General features: G+C 31.6%; 1 protein-coding gene across 1 annotated transcript in view; it reads right to left on the bottom strand.

Annotated features, from left to right (window-relative positions):
• The window catches only part of LOC131852863 (atrial natriuretic peptide receptor 1), a 56,422-nt gene that overhangs the window by 34,660 nt on the left and 400 nt on the right, over positions 1-21,362 (bottom strand). The window contains exons 2-5 of the mRNA XM_059203600.1: positions 19,605-19,770; positions 4,384-4,467; positions 3,229-3,391; positions 1,763-1,882 (exon numbers count right to left, since the gene is read on the bottom strand). Of these exons, the coding sequence (XP_059059583.1) occupies positions 1,763-1,882; positions 3,229-3,391; positions 4,384-4,467; positions 19,605-19,770 (533 nt within the window). The remainder of the gene's footprint in view (positions 1-1,762; positions 1,883-3,228; positions 3,392-4,383; positions 4,468-19,604; positions 19,771-21,362) is intronic.

Here is a 21,362-nt window from a genome sequence, read left to right on the forward strand (position 1 = left end):
AGATACAAAGAGAAGAGACTAATGATGGGAGACTACTACCCCATTGCTAGCCATAGACACCGTATTAAGCTAACGATTTTCCTGGACACCTCTACAGTTTTATGGATGATAATACAATGATGTACCTGCACTAAAGGCATAGGCCGGTGCGCTACCAGTGGAAAATAGTAATAGATATATATAATATATAGAATTCTCTGTATTACTAACAAACCTATCCCTTCCTGCCTCCTGCTATCTTAGTTGTTAATTAATAAAGAAGTCGCTACGGTAGGTTAATTGACCTAAGTTACATATCTTACCTTTCACGAAAATAAACAGGGGGTGATTACTTATTAACAATTTATATATCAGACACGAGGGTCTCATGGGTGTCTACTGACCAGATGCGACCTCATCCTTTGATCCTTTACTGAGACCTCACCAGCGTACAATATTACAGTAGAATCTACGAAAAACCGTTTTGAAACGTTATGAATGTTTGTAATATACAATTTTAATTTATATTTTTTACTCATTAAAATGCACAGATACATTTAGTGCAGAAGAGTCATTCACCGCTGGATATAGTAATAAAGTATTTTATGTAAATTAGTGAGTTGTTTTACGACGACTGTATACCTAGTTACTTTTATTAGCAAGTTAAGCAAGTTAATGCACTTATTATGCGAAATATAATTTAAGACATTGTTCTATAAAAAACGACTTTAGTCTTGTAGAAATTAGTAATAGGACAAACAAGAGAGTTCATTCCCTTCTATATTTCTTGATGTTGTTTAAATTTCGAATCAATAGTAACTTATACATATTCACACTAAAAATTGTTATACAGATTTATACAAAAATGGAATAAAAAAGTTCATCTCAAGAATATGTAGCAATACAATTAACCTTATGTAATTATTATATTAAAAGGAATAATAATATATAAAATGGTAGCAAGTTGTGTTTGCCCTATATAACGGAACTGTGGCGTTTGGAATATTTTCTTATTAAAAAAGTAAACATCAAAATATCTAAATAGGTTTGGAATTTACGAAGAAAACACAACGAATAGTATACAAAAATATATCACATTTGTGAAGCTGCTTCCTTTTAAAGTCGCTTATGTCACAAATTTCAGATTCTAATCGATTATGGTTTGTATTTTTATTTCTAGCACTAATGCAATAATATAAAGCCCTGTCAAAGACATTTTTATAAAGTATTATAAAGTTTAGTTACGTATTTAATACATTGCTAATATAGATTCATGACTTATTTTGTATAACTGGAGTAGCAATATTTTGACAGCCTAGTGATGAAAAGTAATAACTATCGCCTATAGGCAATAACCACAATAATAATATCACTAAACAAGTCACACAGCGCCATCTAGCACCAAGGGAAGCAGAGCTTGTGTTATAGATACTAGATATAATACATAAATACATTTTTTAAATACGTACATCATATACATACAGCCAACACCCAGACCGATACAAATAATCATACTCATGAATACAAATATTTGTACCATGCGAATTCCTCGCAAAGCCACGACCATCAGAAGTAAAGAGAAATGCTAAACCGCTAGACCACAGAAAGAATACTGTGGTCAAGCGGAAAGAAAAAAAACAAAACAATGTTATTGAACGAAATAATTTTTTTCTGACTAATACTAATTACTTGACTTACTACTTTATATAAAATACAATGATAATATAGGAAATAAGATATTCTGTTTTGACCCGAATTATTTATATAATAAAAATGAATTTACCTCGTGCGTACATGCTGACGTCCCGTAATAGCGCCTCACAAGACTCCCTCTCGTTTCCATCCAGTTCTCTAACGGCTTTCAAGATCCCCTCCTTCCGTAGTCCCCATTCTAAGCTTTTACCTGAATAAAAAATGTAGACTCACTAACGGTCGGATTTGATCGCTATTACAGAAGGTCTTCCACAGAGTAACACCCAATTCGATTAAATATAAATGAATATTACTACTTTAGAACACTATTTTGATTTGAGCTTGGTCCGATCAATTCATTGCCAAACTCGTTTCTTTTCATGGATGATAATATAATAGAACGGCGTATTTAACTGCGCTAACGATATATACTGACGGGACTCGAATGCAGGATGAGACGAAATCAGGTCGGTTATCTCATTGTAGGAAATTGACCACAATGGTTTCCAAGTGTGGGGACCACTATTCCCCACTATCCCTTGCCCCGAGTAGGAATTGTTAGTAATTGAAAAGTAATGGCCCCATTGCTAGCTATATAGGTCGTAACAGATCCACCTTCACGATACTCTCTATAAACAGTCCTGACGAATTTGCGATGGTTGGCAAACTGATCTGATTTCATGCTCCTTTTATCATCCTCTGCAAGTGCCTCTTGCCATTCCATTATCATCTATTAAAAAACGTATAATCATAACAAGGTACTTTAATATATATATAACTGAATTCGTTCTTATTAAATACTAATTTAAATTATTTATGTTTGATTAATTGATGATCATTTCAATTGATGTTGTTTCATAAAATGAATCTTTCAAGATAGAAGTCACAATAATAAGTAGCATATATATAAATAATTGTTGCATTAATTACGAACTACGAATAGCTATCCTCGTATACATCATCAAAATGTCAAGGCGATAAGTGTATATTGGTTCGGACGAAAATAATTTCGGTACTGCTCTGGTCAATTGAGACACAACTAAATCTTAGTAATTCTATATCCAATAGTATGTCTTAAAGCTACACACGGTACCACTTAAGTCCCGATTGGTCGGAACAACAGACCCTTTCAGTAAGTAATAGCATGCCTAGACCGAACGGGTACCACATTGTGACTTTATCTTAAATTCACAATGTGGTACCCCTATTAGTACATATACAAAGCGTGTAACAAAACTTTTGATATAGTATTCGACTGTATATTTCAATTTTTTTTTGTGCATGCTGTATACCTACATGTCGTTATTGACAGGGTTGAACAGTAGCCTATACCTTTCAATGATGATAATGCTACGTATATGCTAAACATGATATTTGATAAAGTGTGTGAGCATAAAAAACAAACCCGATTTCGGATTCCTCGAATCCATCCCCGACAATCGAAAGTAGTTCAGTGTTCAAAACCTAAGCTAGACCACTGAGGTTGTCATGTAAGATGAAATATAAATATGTGACGGCATGTGTGTGTATGTTATAATAATACTGAAATAAACTCACCAACAGTAAGGGAGAATAGATCAGACTTGTCAAGCAACAGTGCAACGTGCGCCCACCCGAACCTTTCGAAGACGCTAGTGAATACGTGCGGTAGCCGACATTGACAGTACGACATCCGAGTCAGTGTGGGGTACTTTCCTTTGTCGTTGAACAATGTTTGAGGCTACAAAACAAGACATCAACAGTTTACTATACATACCTATCATGTATATGCTTATGTATATATATATATATATTTGTGTAGATTGTATGTAACGACTTAAATCTTTCAGCCATATTTTTTTATTGTTATAGTAATCATTTGTAGAAGTTTATTACAGAACAAAAAATTAAGAATACTAAGCAGAAATATGAAAAATTCAGGACATTTGATAGGTGGCGGGCGTATTAATATATAAGACAACGGATATTTATAGGAGTATATAACAGGCAAGTTTTTGTTCGCTCTTCTTGTGATGCGTATGCATTCCGAATGAGTGGTAGAGTTAAAAAATGTGACTATTCAAAAGTTCTTACATTAAGTTTTTTTAAATAAAGATTATATCTATTTCTATAAATGGCATATCTTATATATAAAATTCTCGTGTCACGGTCTTCATTCCCATACTCCTCCGAAACGGCTTGACCGATTCTCATGAAATTTTGTGAGCGTATTGAGTAGGTTTGAGAATCCACCCCTAATTTTTTATTTTTATTTTAAGGCAAAACAACGTTTGCCTGGACAGCCAGGACAGGTAATACATATATTAATATAAACATGACGTATACCCCCGTATATAAATAATAAGATACTACAAAATTAAAGACATTATTAGTTGTTACCGGGGTACACTTACGACACAATCTTTCACCTTGTTTTGGCATTTTAAATAATGATTTCGACAATTCACACCCAGCGCCATCTAATCCCAAGCTAAGCAGAGCTTGAGTTATAGACAACTGATATGAATACATATAGATATTTATGTACATTTTTTTGTAAATACATACAACTTAATAGGTTGTAGGTAACAAAGAAAACACCCGGACCAATACAAACAATCATACTCATACAACTCAACTCTTATTCAACTCATTATTTATTTTTTTAATATTATATTACTTATTGTAGTACTATATCTTACAATGTATGATTGTAGTAAATAATATTGCTACCTTGATTCCTTTGCGTAGATTTCTTAATCGATGCATTCTGCTGACAACACTCGCTGGTGCTGCCAGTTCACCTTCAGAAGGGGGCTGCAACAAAATTAAAAGTATACTAGCGGATCCGAAAGAAGTAGCCTACCCGAAAAAGCAGTTCACCAATATAATTAGCTTATACAGCTACGTTATAAGATAAGAAATAGCTTTAATAATTATACAAAAATATTTCCAATAAAAAATACAGTTTTTTTAATTTTATTTCCACTCTTACAGCTATTTTTATAGTTCTTAGCCTAATAGAATAGTGTAGCTAGTATTTTTTTTAAATTGGTTGTAACTTATAATACATAAAGTGCTCTTCGTGAATTCACTCATTTTAATAAGCTACTAACTAAAGTAATTTGTACAGAGTACAAATGTACTACAAAAGTACTCGAAGATGAGAAGGCAAACGACGAAATGGAATCATCTTAAGAGGGATTACAGGTAAAGCCTCATGTGCCACTTAATTGAACACATCTCTGTAAACCACATTTTATGCTTGTTGAAAGTCCTACTATGTAAAGCCTATATAGAATATATATAGAATAATTAGGTGTAATGAACTTGTATAATTCGGGATTGAACTAATACTCCCAACAACGAACTACGCTAATTAGTTCGCAGATTTTTTGCTCTTTAGTTCGTTGGGTAAAATGTAAAAATTGTATTTGCAGGAAATAACATTTATAAACTAGCTTAGGTTAACCAGCCTACTACCGTTCTTTGACTCGAGATGGGAGCGAACGATCCCAGTCGCTAACTATTACGCGCAAGACGTAGACGTAGTTAGGAAATAGAAAATATAGAATAGCTACAACCATGCAATTTCAAATAATAATAATAATAATAATTTATAAACACAATGTAACTATAACAAAATAATAATAATAAAACACCTGTAAAATTGTCCGAAAGTTCTTGTCTTCCACTTAAAATTTAAAATAGTAATTTTTCTACATTATTTTAGTAGTTTACCTATCAAAAGGAGTATACTAAATGTTAAATAAATAATAATAATAAAACAACAACTTAAATACTATTTTGGAAGATGCGTAGGTGCATAATGTATATAGAAGACGTTCAAATCCCTGTACTCATTAATACAAATGGTTGTATCGTGCGAGGAATCGAACCTACGACCATTGGAAGTGAAGCAGTGCGCTATACCGCTACACTTCCGAAGCCGTCAATCGATGATTGATCGTTACGTCATTATGTATCGATGTATTGTTATGGACATCACTATTCTGCTTCCGTTTCTATGTTACATATTGGACAATGGCTACCTGTGAAAACTTACTAAATAATAAATAACTAGTATAAATTAATATAAATCATAAAACACAGGATTGTTACAAACATAATCTTTTAATGAAACATCATCATAAATCATTATGATTGCCGTTTGTAACATATTTTACTAATCAATAAAGCTTCAATAGATAAATAAAATGTTTTTTGTTTTGGATAGTGCAAATAAATCAGGTTTAAAGTTTCGAAATACTTATTTTTAATTCAATATTAATAATTAGTAGTCCATAAGTGAAATGTGGACACAAAAGCCTTTTAAGTAAAAGACTTATAACTTCGTAAGTTATTGTTTACAAATAAGTCTAGATTAATAATATAGATAAACGTGTTTTAGCACGAATAATTTTATGGTAAATGGTCACAAACTGGCTGGCTTAGTTAGGCGGCTAGTGTAACTTAGTTAAAAACGTCGAGAGAGGTAAATACCATTATTTACTACAAAATTATTCGTTTTAAAAATCGTTTAACTATATTAATAATGTGTACTAAACGCGAAACTAAAAATGAGTAAAGTCTAGACTGTTATCATGTCTAACTAACGGTTTCAATTGGTAATCCAAATGCCAAATAGTGATTTCTAGTAATAATCCGATTATTTATTTTAATAAATTACAGACTAACTTTAACACTGAGATATCAAGTTGGAAACCCGCAATCAAGTGTGGCCCGCGAGAGATGGCACATGACAACTAATGGTTTCTATAATTTATTTGTTAAAAATAACAAATTTTAACACTAAGATATCAAGTTGAAACTATTGTACATACAATCAGCCTCAAACCGAACGCAATCAACTGTGGCACGCGAGAGATGCCATGAAGGGAAGGATAGACAGTCGGTTTGTCGGCTCATTGCTTTCTCATCCAATTCCATTACAATGCCACCCGCTCAATGCCAAGTTCACTGCGCCGTCCGTCGCAAGCTTTCACTTTGATTTGTTTGTACCCTTGGCCAAAGTGATACATTCGCGGTCGAACGAGTAGTTCACTTGACACGACTGGAACATTCCTGTTCTATTGTTTGGTTTACATTACGCATAGTGATAGAATAAACTTACCTTTACGTTAACATATATATACTTGTAATATTATAAAACTGTGTGTCTTTTTGTTACATTTTCACGGAGAAACAACTGAACTCATTTTGATGAAGAGGATGGACGAAATCTTTCATCTAAAAGAAGCTAAGTCTCGGTATTATAAACATCGCGTCTGCGTGTTTGCTATCTTTTCAGGAGCAAACGGCTGAATAGATGTTAATGAAAGACATGGATGTATCATAAGGACGTACATAGGCTGACCTTTATCCCAAAACAACAAAATTACGAGTAGCAGTAAGTGAATATTATAGAAATGAAATGTGTTTATTAAATAACTAACTGACCCATCTAACTTCGTCTACATCAAATTTTTCCGTTTTTGTAACATTTTCCATTGCTGTGATACGCGCAAATAACATGTTTTCTACTAGTAAAGAAAAAGTGTAAAGAGTTTCTAAATCGGTTCAGTTGGTCCAGATATTACTTTTTTAAATATTATATACAGAATTTTTTCTAACCAGTAAGTAACTTTCTTTTCAGATATTTTATTAACATGTTAAACGTGACTACATGTGGATTTACCATCCATTGCTAAAAACTAAAAAGTTCAGAAATTACGTCACACATTAAAGCGGAGAGGTCTACAAAGTGTGACAAGGGATGAAAAGGGTATTAAATTTCGTGACATCACCTTTCAAAATAAAATGTAATATATTAATAAGAACAATTGCATAATAATGAATAAAATTAATTTGCTAAATATGTGACATCATATTAGTGGCAGAGTCAAATGTGACTAGTCATGAAGATAAATCTATGTTCCTAGTAGTTGACGGTTAGTATTACCTATTAATCTCGTATACAAGAGAGAGATACAAGATACAAAGGCAGACATTGGTTGTCAAATAAATGGAATTTACGGTCCAATGAATTCGGTGTTAATTGTTAATAGTGTACGGTAATGATTTGAATATACAATACATTCCAAAGGCTTTGACCAAGGGTTCTAAAACACTTATTGGTTTCACTACTGCGTCACTCTGTAGTGTTTCGGGACAAATTGGCGAAAGGATACCTTATATGACTGTCATTATCTTTATATGCCGATATGTTTAAAATATTATATCAGATCAACATACTTCTTAATATAGAAGTTAGGCTACCATAATTATTGTCTATACAAATGTTATAAAGAGATAAAATTTACAATTTTGAATGTTCCGGGTTCTCCAATACCACTGATACAATTTTGAATTTCTTTTAGTGTTGGATAGCCTATTCATCAAAGATAATAATAATAATAACACGATAATACATCATCATCATCATCTTTAGACAAATGATTTGATTTGAAAAATGTTGCAAAAACTGAAAGATCGTGATGCAGACCAAGTTCCGTGGTAAGGTGGTGAGGTATCAAATTATTATTTACTGTCATAAAATGAGTTGAACGTTTTTTAAGTCTTAAGAGGCCTAGACTGATGATTGTGTACTGTTATAATGCGAGTCATCATAACCGAAATGTGCAAGTAAGACGGAATCTGATATTAAATAATACATTGTGTAAGGAAACAAGTTTATAGTACTTAGTTCTGTTCTCTCTGACTACCTCCTAAGGAATCTGACGTGAATATAGATAACCGTATAAAATAGCTTTTTATGATCAATCAAATTCTCAGTAAATTAGGCGTCCATTTAATTATATCTATGATATTTATAAACAATTTTTAAATTTTCACGCAATTTATTTTTCCTATAGTAAAATATATTAGGCAAGACGTATAAGATACAGTAGTTGTTAAGTATTTAATTATTTAAATACAAGCGACTAGGACTAATAGGTGACCGTATTAAGTAATTAGTTAACTACGTACATCTTGAGCTACGGAACCTTGACCTAGACTTCATTACCTTCTGACATCTTAGTTTAATCATCATTATAAAACAAACTACTAACACTGTCCTTATATTGTCGCATTGTTCACAAAAATCTTTCTTATAAGAAATTCATTTAAAAGACTTCTATTTATAATCACGATATTTGTAAACGGTCTGGCAAAAATTAAACAACCCTAGACAATTCACATAACGCCATCTAATCCCAAGATAGACAGAGTTTATCCCCAGAGCATTACAAACAATCATACTTATAAATACAAATGTTTGCATTGTACGAGGAATAGAACCTGCGACCATCGGATGTAAGGTAGTGTGCTAAACCACTTGACTACCGACGCCGTCGAAACTATATCAGGGCCTTATTATTTTTGTTATTATTTTATGTGTACGTTAGTCTATAAGGTATATATGTATGTATTATATGGGCTAAGAAGTTGCTTCATTACATAGTACAAAACAAAGTCGCTGTCGCTGTCTGTCCATCCCTATGTATGCTTAAATCTTTAAAACTACGCAACGGATTTTGAAGCGGTTTTTTAATAAATAGAGTGATTCAAGAGGAAGGTTTATATATATAATACATGTACATATGTGCGAAGCGGGGCGAGTAAGTAGTATAGCATAAATAAATAAACAATATGCATTTATTAAAATGATTATCCTATTCACACTTGGTGCACAGAGAAATTAAATTTCAATTACAAGAGGGAGACTATGTACAAAGATGTCTGTGGGTATCCCTTTGTCTGTCTTATTACTGCCAATCAGCTCCTTTGCAAGCTATGTTTCGGTTTTGAAAGCTGAAAAATGGCTATAAAATTGCAAGGCACGATGCCTTAACACTTTGAGCTTCAGGATGTTAGTACTGGCATCATTTAAGAGGTAGCACTAGCGTCATAATCTACTTTATAAAGACCATTACATTTTTTATGTATTCAATAAAGTAGCTTATTTACCATTCCTATTTATACTAACTATATAAAGAGGAAAGATTTTATTGTTTGTATATGCTCCGAAACTACTGGACCGATTTTTAAAATATTTTACTATTGGAGTTTTACATTACCCCTGATGAACAAAGGCGATAAAATATTTCAAAAACGTTAAAGATCAGTATGAAAACTTGGACATGTGCCCAACATGTGAAAGTAAATCCCTATATCGCGTACGCTGCGGATATTATTGACAAAACAGCTAAGTAACGTAAATAGAGGATATTAATATCATAGGATGAATGTATGTGTGTGTGTGTTAAAATTTATAATTTTGAAATTTTTCTCTTTAATAACCATTTGAAGCGGGAGTTGACCTCTAGTCTTTATTTAAAAATAATACTGTAAGATATATATTAATAGGTATAAATAAGAACTTTTCTGCGCTTATCCACCTACAGTAATATGGATGTTTATAAACATGTTTTTTTTTTGTGGAATATAAACCTACACATTATATTCATAGACTACGTAAATAAATAAACAAAATATACTGACAGAAAAAAACATTCATTAATTATATTAGGGAGGTAGTCAACCCCTTCAGTTTCCAATTTTTGCTTACAGAGAGATTAATTAAGCCATGGGATACGTAATTACGGTGAGGTAATTAAATGGTCTTATATTATGCTCGTATTCAGCTAAAAGCCTTTGTAAAATAGTGATGCCCGGGACTTTAGATGCGTGTACATTTGTAGATCGCCATATGTTGAAAGGGTTCAAACGACAACAATAAATAAAGCTTCTATTAAATAACCCAATATTCATAATTTAATATCATAATGTTATAATTTGTAAGAATCTGCTCATTTTATTAATGTCAATATAGCTGTTTAATATCGTTCCGTTGCCTTAGAAGTCCATAAAAAAAACAATTTTACCGCAAATTTACTTATTTTTTTATACGTGTCAGCACACGTAGTAAAAAAATATGATTTACATAAAAATTGAAGAGAACATAAGAACAAACATATATTCTTATATTAATTATTTCAATGTACAATAATGTTTTCTAATCGTATATAATTGTTTTGAGCGCGGATTAAAAAAGTATAACATATTTTTATAGTGATTTAGGTATGTATGTTTTAAACAATATACCCTACTAAACAGCATCTATACGTTGACCTATATTTTTTGATGAATGATTTCATTAATTTTGTAGATGGCGTGTTGAACCTATTCATAAAATTAATTATTTCATCCCATCGGGGGCTTTTTTTCTCAGCTTTCTATGGCATATCAGTTGACCCATAACATATTCAGTGAAAAATTAATTGTAATACCTACACTTTTCTTAACGGTGAAACTTTAACACATGAATATATAAACAAAGAAGCAGTGTTCGCATCGTCACGATTTTTTCAATTTTATGATACATATGTATAGGCTAGCGGACCTAGCAAACGTTGTTTTGCCATATAAATTATTTGTAGTTATTTGAGCCCATATGGTATATATACACCAAATCTATATCTACATCTATACCTACGTATAAATAAAATTGGAGTGTCTGTTTGTAATATTGAAATAACCGTTTTTTATTAGATGCATACGAATATAAATACGGTACATACACCGAAATAGCATTTTTTACAATTATTGTCTGTCTGTCTGTCTGTTTGTTCCGGCTAATCTCTGAAATGGCTGGGCGGGCCTTTTTTGGCAGCTGATGTAATAAGGAGTAACTTAGGCTACATTTATTTTAGAAGAATTCTCTAATTAACTTAAATTCCACGCGGACGAAGTCACGAGTACAGCTAGTATTAAATAATAACAAAAATCGGTGAAGCGGTTTCAGAGAAGTTCGATAGCAAACACTTGCATCATAGAAATTCTTAGATTATAATGAGTGTACCTACTCACTCTATCTAATATACGATACGTATACAAATATGCAACTTCTCTCGCTAATATTGTGTCGCATAAATGCGATAGCTTCAATAGATGGTAGTTTTACGATAGATTAAAGTTACGTTTAAATATAAGAAGAACTATAAAGTTAACGGTAGCTGTAAATATGGGTTAAAAACCAATAATTTTTAACCCGTGACCTAAAAAGGTGTGTTATAAGTTTCTCGTGTCTGTGGGTGTGCTTGAGTATTATACCTCATATAGGAATGGATCAATGTTGATGAAGTTTTTTTTGTTTGAAAACAGACATTAATTTAAAAATTTTAGCAAAATATCTCTAATCTTTTGCTAAAATTTTTGGTGTTTTTTTTATTTGGGCATTTTTATTATTTTCTTTAGTTTATAATTTTGTGTATGAGTTTTTATTTATGAATTATATTTTAGTAGAAAACCAGTTGTAACTGGTTCAAAGGTAGTGGATAGTTTGTACATTAAACATTGTGAACAATAATACTCATTAAGTGATTGCTATTAATTGTAGCTTAATGACTTAATGACGTCCAAATAAATTTGCAATGTAAGTGTTTAGGGCAATTAATTACTTAATTTAGGTAAGTGGTGGTAAAGTTAATATTTCTTAAGTAATTTGACCATAAGTAGACAGCGAGGGATAAAGCCGAGAAACCTCGTTTGACTTTCGAAGTTGGCAAAAAATATTATTTATTTTAATTAAAATAATAAATTTAGTTATATTTGGATTGGATTTTCATTTGATGTCAGACATAGACACTTATGTACGTATACAGTGTAAATAAACTGGCTTTAAAAAAAAGAAATTCATTTGCGGTTCTTGCCAGTTCTTCTCAATTGGATCTGTAAACTGAACTAGACGAAGGAAAAAAATATTAATACAAAAACTTGACGTTCATAAGCCGCTAAAATGTCCCACAGGAATAAAGGATTTATTTTCATGTAACTAAAATGGCAAATGAGTAGACAATCAATCTGATGAAACTGTCAATCGTTGCTTATCTGCTACAAACATCATGTCGACTTATGATGCCCGTCGTTTCAGAGATCCCAGGTGTCATTCTCAATAATTTCACTGTTATATCTCACCCAAAACGAAACACAGCTTACAAAGGAAACTGCTTGCATGCAGAAATACGTGAGATAGAGGTAAAATCGGCCTCGGTAACCTAGCGGTTTAGCACACCGTCTTACTTTCGATGGTCGTGGGTTCGATTCCTCGCATGGCACAATGATGAGTATGATTGTTTATATCGGTCTGGGTGTTTTCTATAATATGTATGTATTTACGAAAACAAAAAAAGCTTAATTTGGGTCTAGATGGCACTGTGAAAATTGTCCTGTGTTTATTATTATATTCATTGATATCTCTAACTCTATATATTTACAAACTATCATACAATATTAGTATAACAAAGTTTTCTCTCTTTTTCTTAATAACAAATTCATAACAACAGTATATGTACAGTTTACTATATGTAAATACTAGGAACTATAACAATGCAGTGTATAATAAAACAAGTACCCATACGGTCGCTTCGTGAGTTCAACAAGTTGCTACTTATTATTTGAATTGCTCTCCGTAGATCACTTGACGTATACTAAACCGATTATAGGATATATAATAGGTACAGTAGGCCTATTATATTGTAGTAGTAGATATTATACATCCTAAAACCCTATGTTAAATAATAGACATAAGTAGAAAACTAATTTACTCCTATAATTTCTAAATTTAAATGTATGAAAGGCTTATACTACATCCCGGAACAGCTTTGTACGAAATTGAAAACCCCAATATTTTTCAAATAGGGAGAAAATATTAATATTTAAGTGATTGTGTAGTTAAATGGAAAAATATTATCCGAAGTGTTTTCGAGCCACACAGTTTAACCAATAATAGAAGGAACTGAACAGATATCTTGAGATGATAGGAATATAAAGAGGCTTTTTCTTTGCGAGCTTTTATCTTCTTTATAATAGTGGGTAAATCTTTACTTAACACTTAAGAATACAAATAGTTAAAACAAAACGTGCTACTATGTTTTGTTTTGCCTATTTGTGTTCTTAATAAGCTTCTTAATTCTATTATATTCAATTATCGTATAGAAAATAGAAAAATTGGAAACTATTCATTGGAATCGTTTTTTTATGAAGATATCCTGAAAATGAAAGAAAGTGAGGTACGTTTGTATTCCGTCATGCAACATGCAGTAAGAATATATTTTACATATATTAATAGGTAAAAACAAAGATTTCTTTTAAACCAAATCTCATATGATGTTTTACTTTTGATATATAAGAAACAGATTTGATATACTCGTATAACTAACAGAAACCTAATAAATTTATATTGATCAGTACCATTTTTACTATCATTTCGGCAATTTCTTCAAGGTTAACATTTACAATGCATAAGACCTCCATCGTAGTTACATGACTATACCTATGAAAAGCCGAATAAAATCGGTATAGATATTCTATAGGTAAGAGAAGAAAAACGTCAATAAAAGTTGATAAAATAGGTATATATTAGACAGTATAAAGGATTTACGAGTATGTACCAGAAGGTATAAGGTTTGATCGATGGCATATATGACAGGTAATCTACGAAAACTGTCGAAACTTTTGTTTTCAGGTCCATGACCGCTACATCAGTTAGAAAATTAGGTAAGTTCAAGTTTCATTATAGAAAACAGCAACTTTGATTGCACATCAAACTATGTCAAATATATGAACTAATATTAAAACAAGTAGTAAGATTTTAATTTTATTTGTCATCACAAAAAAAACTATTTTGAAACCTTTTTAATGAGTAATAGGGGCTTTATTCTAATTTCAAATAATTATAATGAAAGATTCGTTTTAAAAAACCCTTTGTAATCTAAATGGCAAACAAGCTGACAGTCCACCTGTAAGCGGTAACCGCCGCCTATATATGTATATATACATGAACATTACTAAGGACATCGCGTTATCATGTTACACTCGTGATAAGCGGTATCATGAGTTGTCAATTTAGAGGACTAAGAGATCATGCCTCTTATCCTGTAATTTCACTTCCTAATCTGCGCCCTACAACCGCAACACAGCTTACTAAAGCTGCTTGGTGGCTGAAAAAGGGGAGACTAGGGTAGCCACGCAGACGACCTTTGTACAGTCTACTTCTGGTAAAACGTTTGCTTGTTGTTGTTACCGATACGAGCAATGCAAATATGGATTATTTTAGCTTACTTTTTTAAATATTATTCCACAGCAAATTAACAGGTCACCTAAATGGTAGCACAGTAGGTATAGTGGTGAATGCTACAATGAATATCATAGAGTATAACGTGACGGCTATTGGAGAAATATCAGGCGTTACTATCCTGATGACTCCTGATGACGATCGTACCGAGTATCCTCCTATTCGTATTCTTTAGAACGAAACAAAATTATGCATTACAGCTTCATGGTGAAACCAAAAATCGCATATTATACACATTATAATTATAATATTATTTTTAATTTTTTTTTCGTTCTATAATTGTTGCAATAAAGAGCACCAATTATAGAACAAAAAATTATTGCACCAATTATAGAACAAAAAAAAAATTATAAATATATTTTATCAATTAGGTGCTGTTTTGTGGAGATCAATTTCTTTACTTAATGGATTTGTATTATTTTGTTTAATTCCACTATTACTAGTATGTGTGAGACCATTGAGTGAGGACACCTTTGATACTTGAGTCGTAGTCTGGTCGCCGAATAGTCAACACTAGGGTTGATAAAATTTATGGTAAACATCTCGTTTATGTAATGCATACACTGTTGAGAGCGACGCCGCCTAATTGTTTACTACCCTAAACTAAACTAATAGGTCGTAAGTTTAAAGGCCGACACGGACTTTGTGTCAATTTATAAATGTTACAGACTTTCAGACAGTCTTATATGAAGGAAAAACTAATCTTAATGAAAAGAATAATCCGCTCGAATACAACTCAAAGAAATATGGTATGTCAAATATTGAGGTCACTACAACAGTTGAAATTGCCTCTGACTACCCCATCCGAAATAACAGTCGTAAATATACTATGTATTCCTTTTATCTATGAATTCAATTGTAAACAACAGTATAAAAGAATTAATAAACTATATAGTTTGAACTCACAAAAGTGGAATTGATGTGAATTGGTTAGGGGTTAGGTAGAGCTGTATTAATGACGCTAGATTATTATGATTATCACATAATTCTGAATATATAGTTTACAATTCTATTATAGTAAAACACAAGGACTTATTCAACAATAGTTATTATTATTTATTCACTATCAGTTATGTTGTAGTTTGTTTCAAGACCCCAAAATGCCATTCCCGAAAGAAGAAAATACGCAGATACAAATATGAATATTCAAATTGATTAATACATCACAGAACATAGTAGGACCTACTCATTTGACTATATTATACTTATTAGAAAGATGATACTTTCAGTCAAAGAGATGTGTAGTCGGTTGCTATATTCACTGTCCACTGTAATTTTATTGCGTATTTGCTTCGACATAATAACCGTGTTATTCGCATGCATTCGTAATCATCATAGGAAAATAAAATAAAAATACTGAGCAAATAAAAATACGTTTGATATATTAGTAGTCAAGTATCTCTTTACTCTGATGTACAGCTCTCACAGCTGCAGAACATCAGAAATTTTTTTAAGTTTTTAGAAGATTACTACATTAAGAAGTTATAAAAAAATTAAGAAAGCCGACAAGGAAATTAGACATATTTTATGATAATTGTGGCATTAATACCACAACAATAGCCACGCATCAAAAAGTATTGTCTCTCCCTTATTTTCGTAGGTCGAAACCACCACCAATGTAATGTAATGTTTGTTTAACATGAAGTCATAACGCTTTATAATATATCTTACGTGCAAAATTCTGTATTAATATTTTCACACAGTACCTGTTCAAACAAGGGTTCATAAAATCAATAAAGCGGAGAAAGGTACGGCTTCTTAAATTCCTGGAACTTGGTGTTAATAGCCCAATTTAATGTTGCATTATTTCGAAGAAGCTAATAACACTTGCAAAGGTGATATTTGGGAAATATTTGCCAATGTATTGCCAAATATTTATACAGGTTAGGTATTTATACAGTTAATTAACATAAGAATTAAAATCAATTTTTTTAATGATTTCTTAAAAATAAAAATGTGTCGACTTGACTTACTCGCCAGTTCTTTTTTTAAAATGAAGTAGCTAGCCCAACTGGATGGGAAGAAATAACAATAGAAAAATGACAAACATAGGCCACCGAAAATGTCCTTCCTACAGGAATAAACAATTTTGAGTTTGAGTTTATAATTTGTCTGTATATGTTCTATTCCCGACTATTAACTATTTTTTTTTAGATTTTGCCCGGAACTTTATCCGTGTAACTATGATTGACGGAGATAAAAAGTAGTCTACATCATTTTCCAACCAAATTAAATCGTGAAAGAGTAACAAAAAATTCAACGAACCTTTACCATAAATTTCATATAAATGGCAGTTTTATGAACCTATTAAAAGGCTATTCTATTCAGTCATTAACCGTTAATGACAAAATCCTTCTGTATACCCAGAAGGATTTTGCAAAATATCGTTTTCAATTTACACTGGTGAAAATTCCTCCCGGATTTTGTAAGCGAATTACATAAAGAAGTTTGGCTCGAGAATAGCTATAATTTTTCTCGCTGTGAATTATGGGCTGCCGGGCACCGAACTTCGTTTAGTTCAAGTTCAAACATAAAATATACTTGCTTAGTAAGCAAAAGTAGTCGATTTCACAACAAAGCAACAAGTTGATTTAGTAGACAAAAGGACTGTAACATGTGTCTTCGTACCTATTTATTTATTTATTTGCTGAAAACCTGGTTAGCTATAACGCAATTTACACACATGTTTTACTAGTTTTATCTGTCATGCATACAGAATAAATTAGAATAGAAAATCATTTATTCAAATAAGCTTAATTCACTTTTGAATAGTCATAACATTTTTTTTTAACTACCGCTCGTTCGGAAAGCTGTCTCATCACAAGAAGAACGAGCAAGAAACTAGTGTGTTGCTCTATTAAATAATCCTTGTAAGTTTACATTTACAAGTCGAAATGTGTGAATACAAATTAACAACCAGCACTAATTTTTTTGGGTAAATATAAATATACAATAAGATTAAATCAGTCGTAGTGATAAGAGCAGACCAGTCCCTACAATCAGCACTCGTTCACGAGTATAACGGATGAGCCAGCCATCACTGCGCTCGACCATTTTTAGGGAGCCCAATGACCCGGCCCACCGCCACATGTCTGGACATTTTAGTACTATATGGTAGTTACAGTATTCGCACTTACACAATATATATACATAAAATAAAAGTAGCATATTTATATAATTTTATAATAATAGAATTATATATTATTTTATTTTTGAAAGAATTCTTTGATGTCATAAAAATTGTTCTCATTAAGACATTCTTGAAGTTATTTTTAAATAAATTCACTGTTTTCGTTTCATAGAAATTTTGTTGTAGATTCTTGCGCACGAAATAAACAGCTCTTTTTTTATTAATGTATAACACCTAAATATAAATTGTCTGTACGGTTAGGGCACTGACGACGGCAATCTTCCACGAGCGCCGATACACTACCAGCCACCAGTAGTTGTACTGGTCATATTTGACTGAATTTGGAATGTCAGTAAATACTAACCCATGTGAGTTTCTTTTTATTTTATTATTTATGTCCTCTGCTTTCATAAACAGACCTATGTGTTTATGTACAAATTTATAGGATAGGAAATGAGAAACAAGTGCCAAATGTCCCTAAAACGTGCTTGGAGTCTTTTCAAAGTCATATATAACAGGGTTCGTATACGAAATTGGTGATTTGGGCTTAACCCTTAACACCGAGTCGATTTACATGGACATACTGTAAATATATGTAAGCAAACTAATATATCTTAGGGTTTTATCATGCGAATTGCGTCGCAATTTCGTGATCCCAATGTCGTAATCTTACTGTATAATGCGTTTCAGCGCAATAAGCCCGAATACCGTTCGGTTATTTGGGATCGAGATGCCTTAAAACATTCACAATTTGTGGAAAGAATACAAAAAAGGTTTTCTATAAAAGGAAAAAAATTGGTAATTACTCTTTCCTTTTTTATTCTTATTCATATTCAAATTAAAATTTCACTTATTTTATTATTTATCAAATATTTAAAGTCGTCGCTTCTTCGATAAAAAATGAGTACTATTTGAAACTGCATAGCATACTCAGTTTCATACAATTTCGACATCTATTGACAAAAATCCTGAGAAGAATCTTGTATACGCGGAATTCTGTTTCTCTTAAATAAGTATACTTAGATACTCGTATGTTTTTTACGCGGCGATTTTACTATATTTTTTATACATGAACTTTCACTTACCAAAGGTAGTCGAAAAGGGATTATATTAACTACAAGACAGCCTTTTACACTTACCTGCCTACTTTTATTTAGAGTCTTATTTTATTATTATTTAAAGTCCAACGATGGTAATAACATAAAAACGCAAGAGAAATGTAATGACATGGAAAAACTAACACGCCAACCATAAAGAATTTCTAAAACAAAACTATGGAAAAAATTCAAACAAAATGAAATAATTTCGAACATAAAAATATAAATGTTTGAAATGTAAATATACAGACCGCCACATTAAATCAAAGATTAAATCGATTGTGTGAAGTTATTTATTTATTCTTTTGCACACAAAATTGTATACATGGCGGATTATTGCCATTAGGCATTACCTAATGGCAGTGCCAGTCAACCGTCGCGCTGATCAGAAATAATGGGATGCGATTTAATAACTGATATTAAATACAAAAACTGATAAATACAGAAAAATAATATATGTATATAAACATACTAATATACCCCAACAATATAATATATTTCTATAACGTAGATTTACAGATGAAAAAAAATTTAAAATAATTAAGAATATATATCTACTAATATTTTAAATAATTTTAACAAATCATACCTGATCGCCCATACCGGTAATAATAGGCGTGTTCCAGTATGCCGCCAGTCTGGCTACTGGTTCCAACGCAAAAGCACAGGCTGGCCCCACAAATGCGATTACGTCGTCTTTGAAATGCATATCTGCGGCGAGACCCGGGGCTATAGCGCCAGAACACGACGGATAACTGTCAACGAAAACTCATTGTTAATGATCTTATTTAATAAATTTGATAAAGTAAACAAAACGATAAACGTAATATTTTGAAACAAAATAATGTTTTTTATCATTTGCAATAGGAAAATGTGCAATTGTTTTTTTATTTGAGAAAAAAGATTCAATTTTAATTGTCTTCTTAAAGAAGTATTTTTTAATAATTTTCGTAGGTGGCATGTGACCCTCGTTAATACTGTAGGTACAATTTGGTCAATATCTACTAGAATAAAAAATTAAAATTATTTTAAAATGAAAAGCACAGAAGTTTCAACGTACACCGTAAGAAATCTGGCGCGAAGGTATATAATTTCAATATCTGTTAATTTCCTTCACTATATAATAATATAAAATACATATATAATAGAAGTCTTTAATTATTTTAGCTTTTTTATTTAATCATCATTTTCTACATTAGATTTGTCAATGAAAATCAGGCTGTATATTTTCTTAAACTAGAGTAAAAAATGCTCTGTCTTTGATACAAAATCGAAAAATATATATAAGTTTTGCTTTCTACAAATAACAAGCCTTGTAAAATAAGTACACCGCCTGCATAACAAGTATTGACAAATAACGCGCCACACTCGTGTCTCTTTATCGCCGTATCATGAAGTTTACAACTCTCGTCGTATCAAATGTAATTTCGTAGTAAAATTTAATAAGAATATTTCTTATAACCTCTATTATTTACCTAGCTACCTAAGTAACTAACTTAATAAATTATACTACATATAATATAATAAATTATATTTATGTTTGTTCCATTCTATTAGAATTTGCAGAATTTTTTAAAGTTGATGTTTAATCTTAATAACCATAATAATCATCTAGATATTAGTTCGATCCCCGTGTAACACAAATTCTTCAAAATAAAGTATTCTCAATTTGATATTTGGTATTTAATCTAGCATGTAGATACTTATAGTGCATGTTGTACTCGACATTCTACGTCGATTCCAATATTTTAAACGGCGGTTATCCTAATCATTTACACGATTTAGGTACGTACTGCAATGTTGGGCTCATTCTACTTAATATTCCAAGATGTATTCTATTTTTAAATATTTTCTTCTATACGTAAATAACGTATGAACAGGTAATATTATAGAATCAATTGCGCAAGATGTAGAACTCCCCCACACTGCTATAAAAGGTATCCTAGCAACCCTTGCGAGGGTATCGCTCCATCTGAATATTGTATTAAGACATCACAACAGCTTGACGAATTAATTAGAGTACAATAACCTGCCATCTTTTACCACAAATAAGCTGCCAAGCCTGAAGTAGCTTCTTTCAGCTTCCTTTTCTGAAAGTGGCCCATTACATTTATAAAAAAATGGTGGTAAACGAATTTCTAGGAGATTCTAAGATAATACTGTAAAACAGCTGTCCATAGCAGCATATTAGATCTTCCACTACATATATATCCTTCGGTCTGAATATTTTATGTCTGTGCTTGTACCCAATATTTCTTTCACATTATACCATAGATAATATGATATAATATATAGTGGCTTCTTTTTCATTTTTTATAATATACATCAAATTTGTTTGAAAGTTTAA

Source organism: Achroia grisella, unplaced genomic scaffold (genome assembly GCF_030625045.1).
Source record: "Achroia grisella isolate CSIRO2021 unplaced genomic scaffold, CSIRO_AGI_Agris_v1 utg869, whole genome shotgun sequence".
Taxonomy (NCBI): Eukaryota; Metazoa; Arthropoda; class Insecta; order Lepidoptera; family Pyralidae; genus Achroia; species Achroia grisella.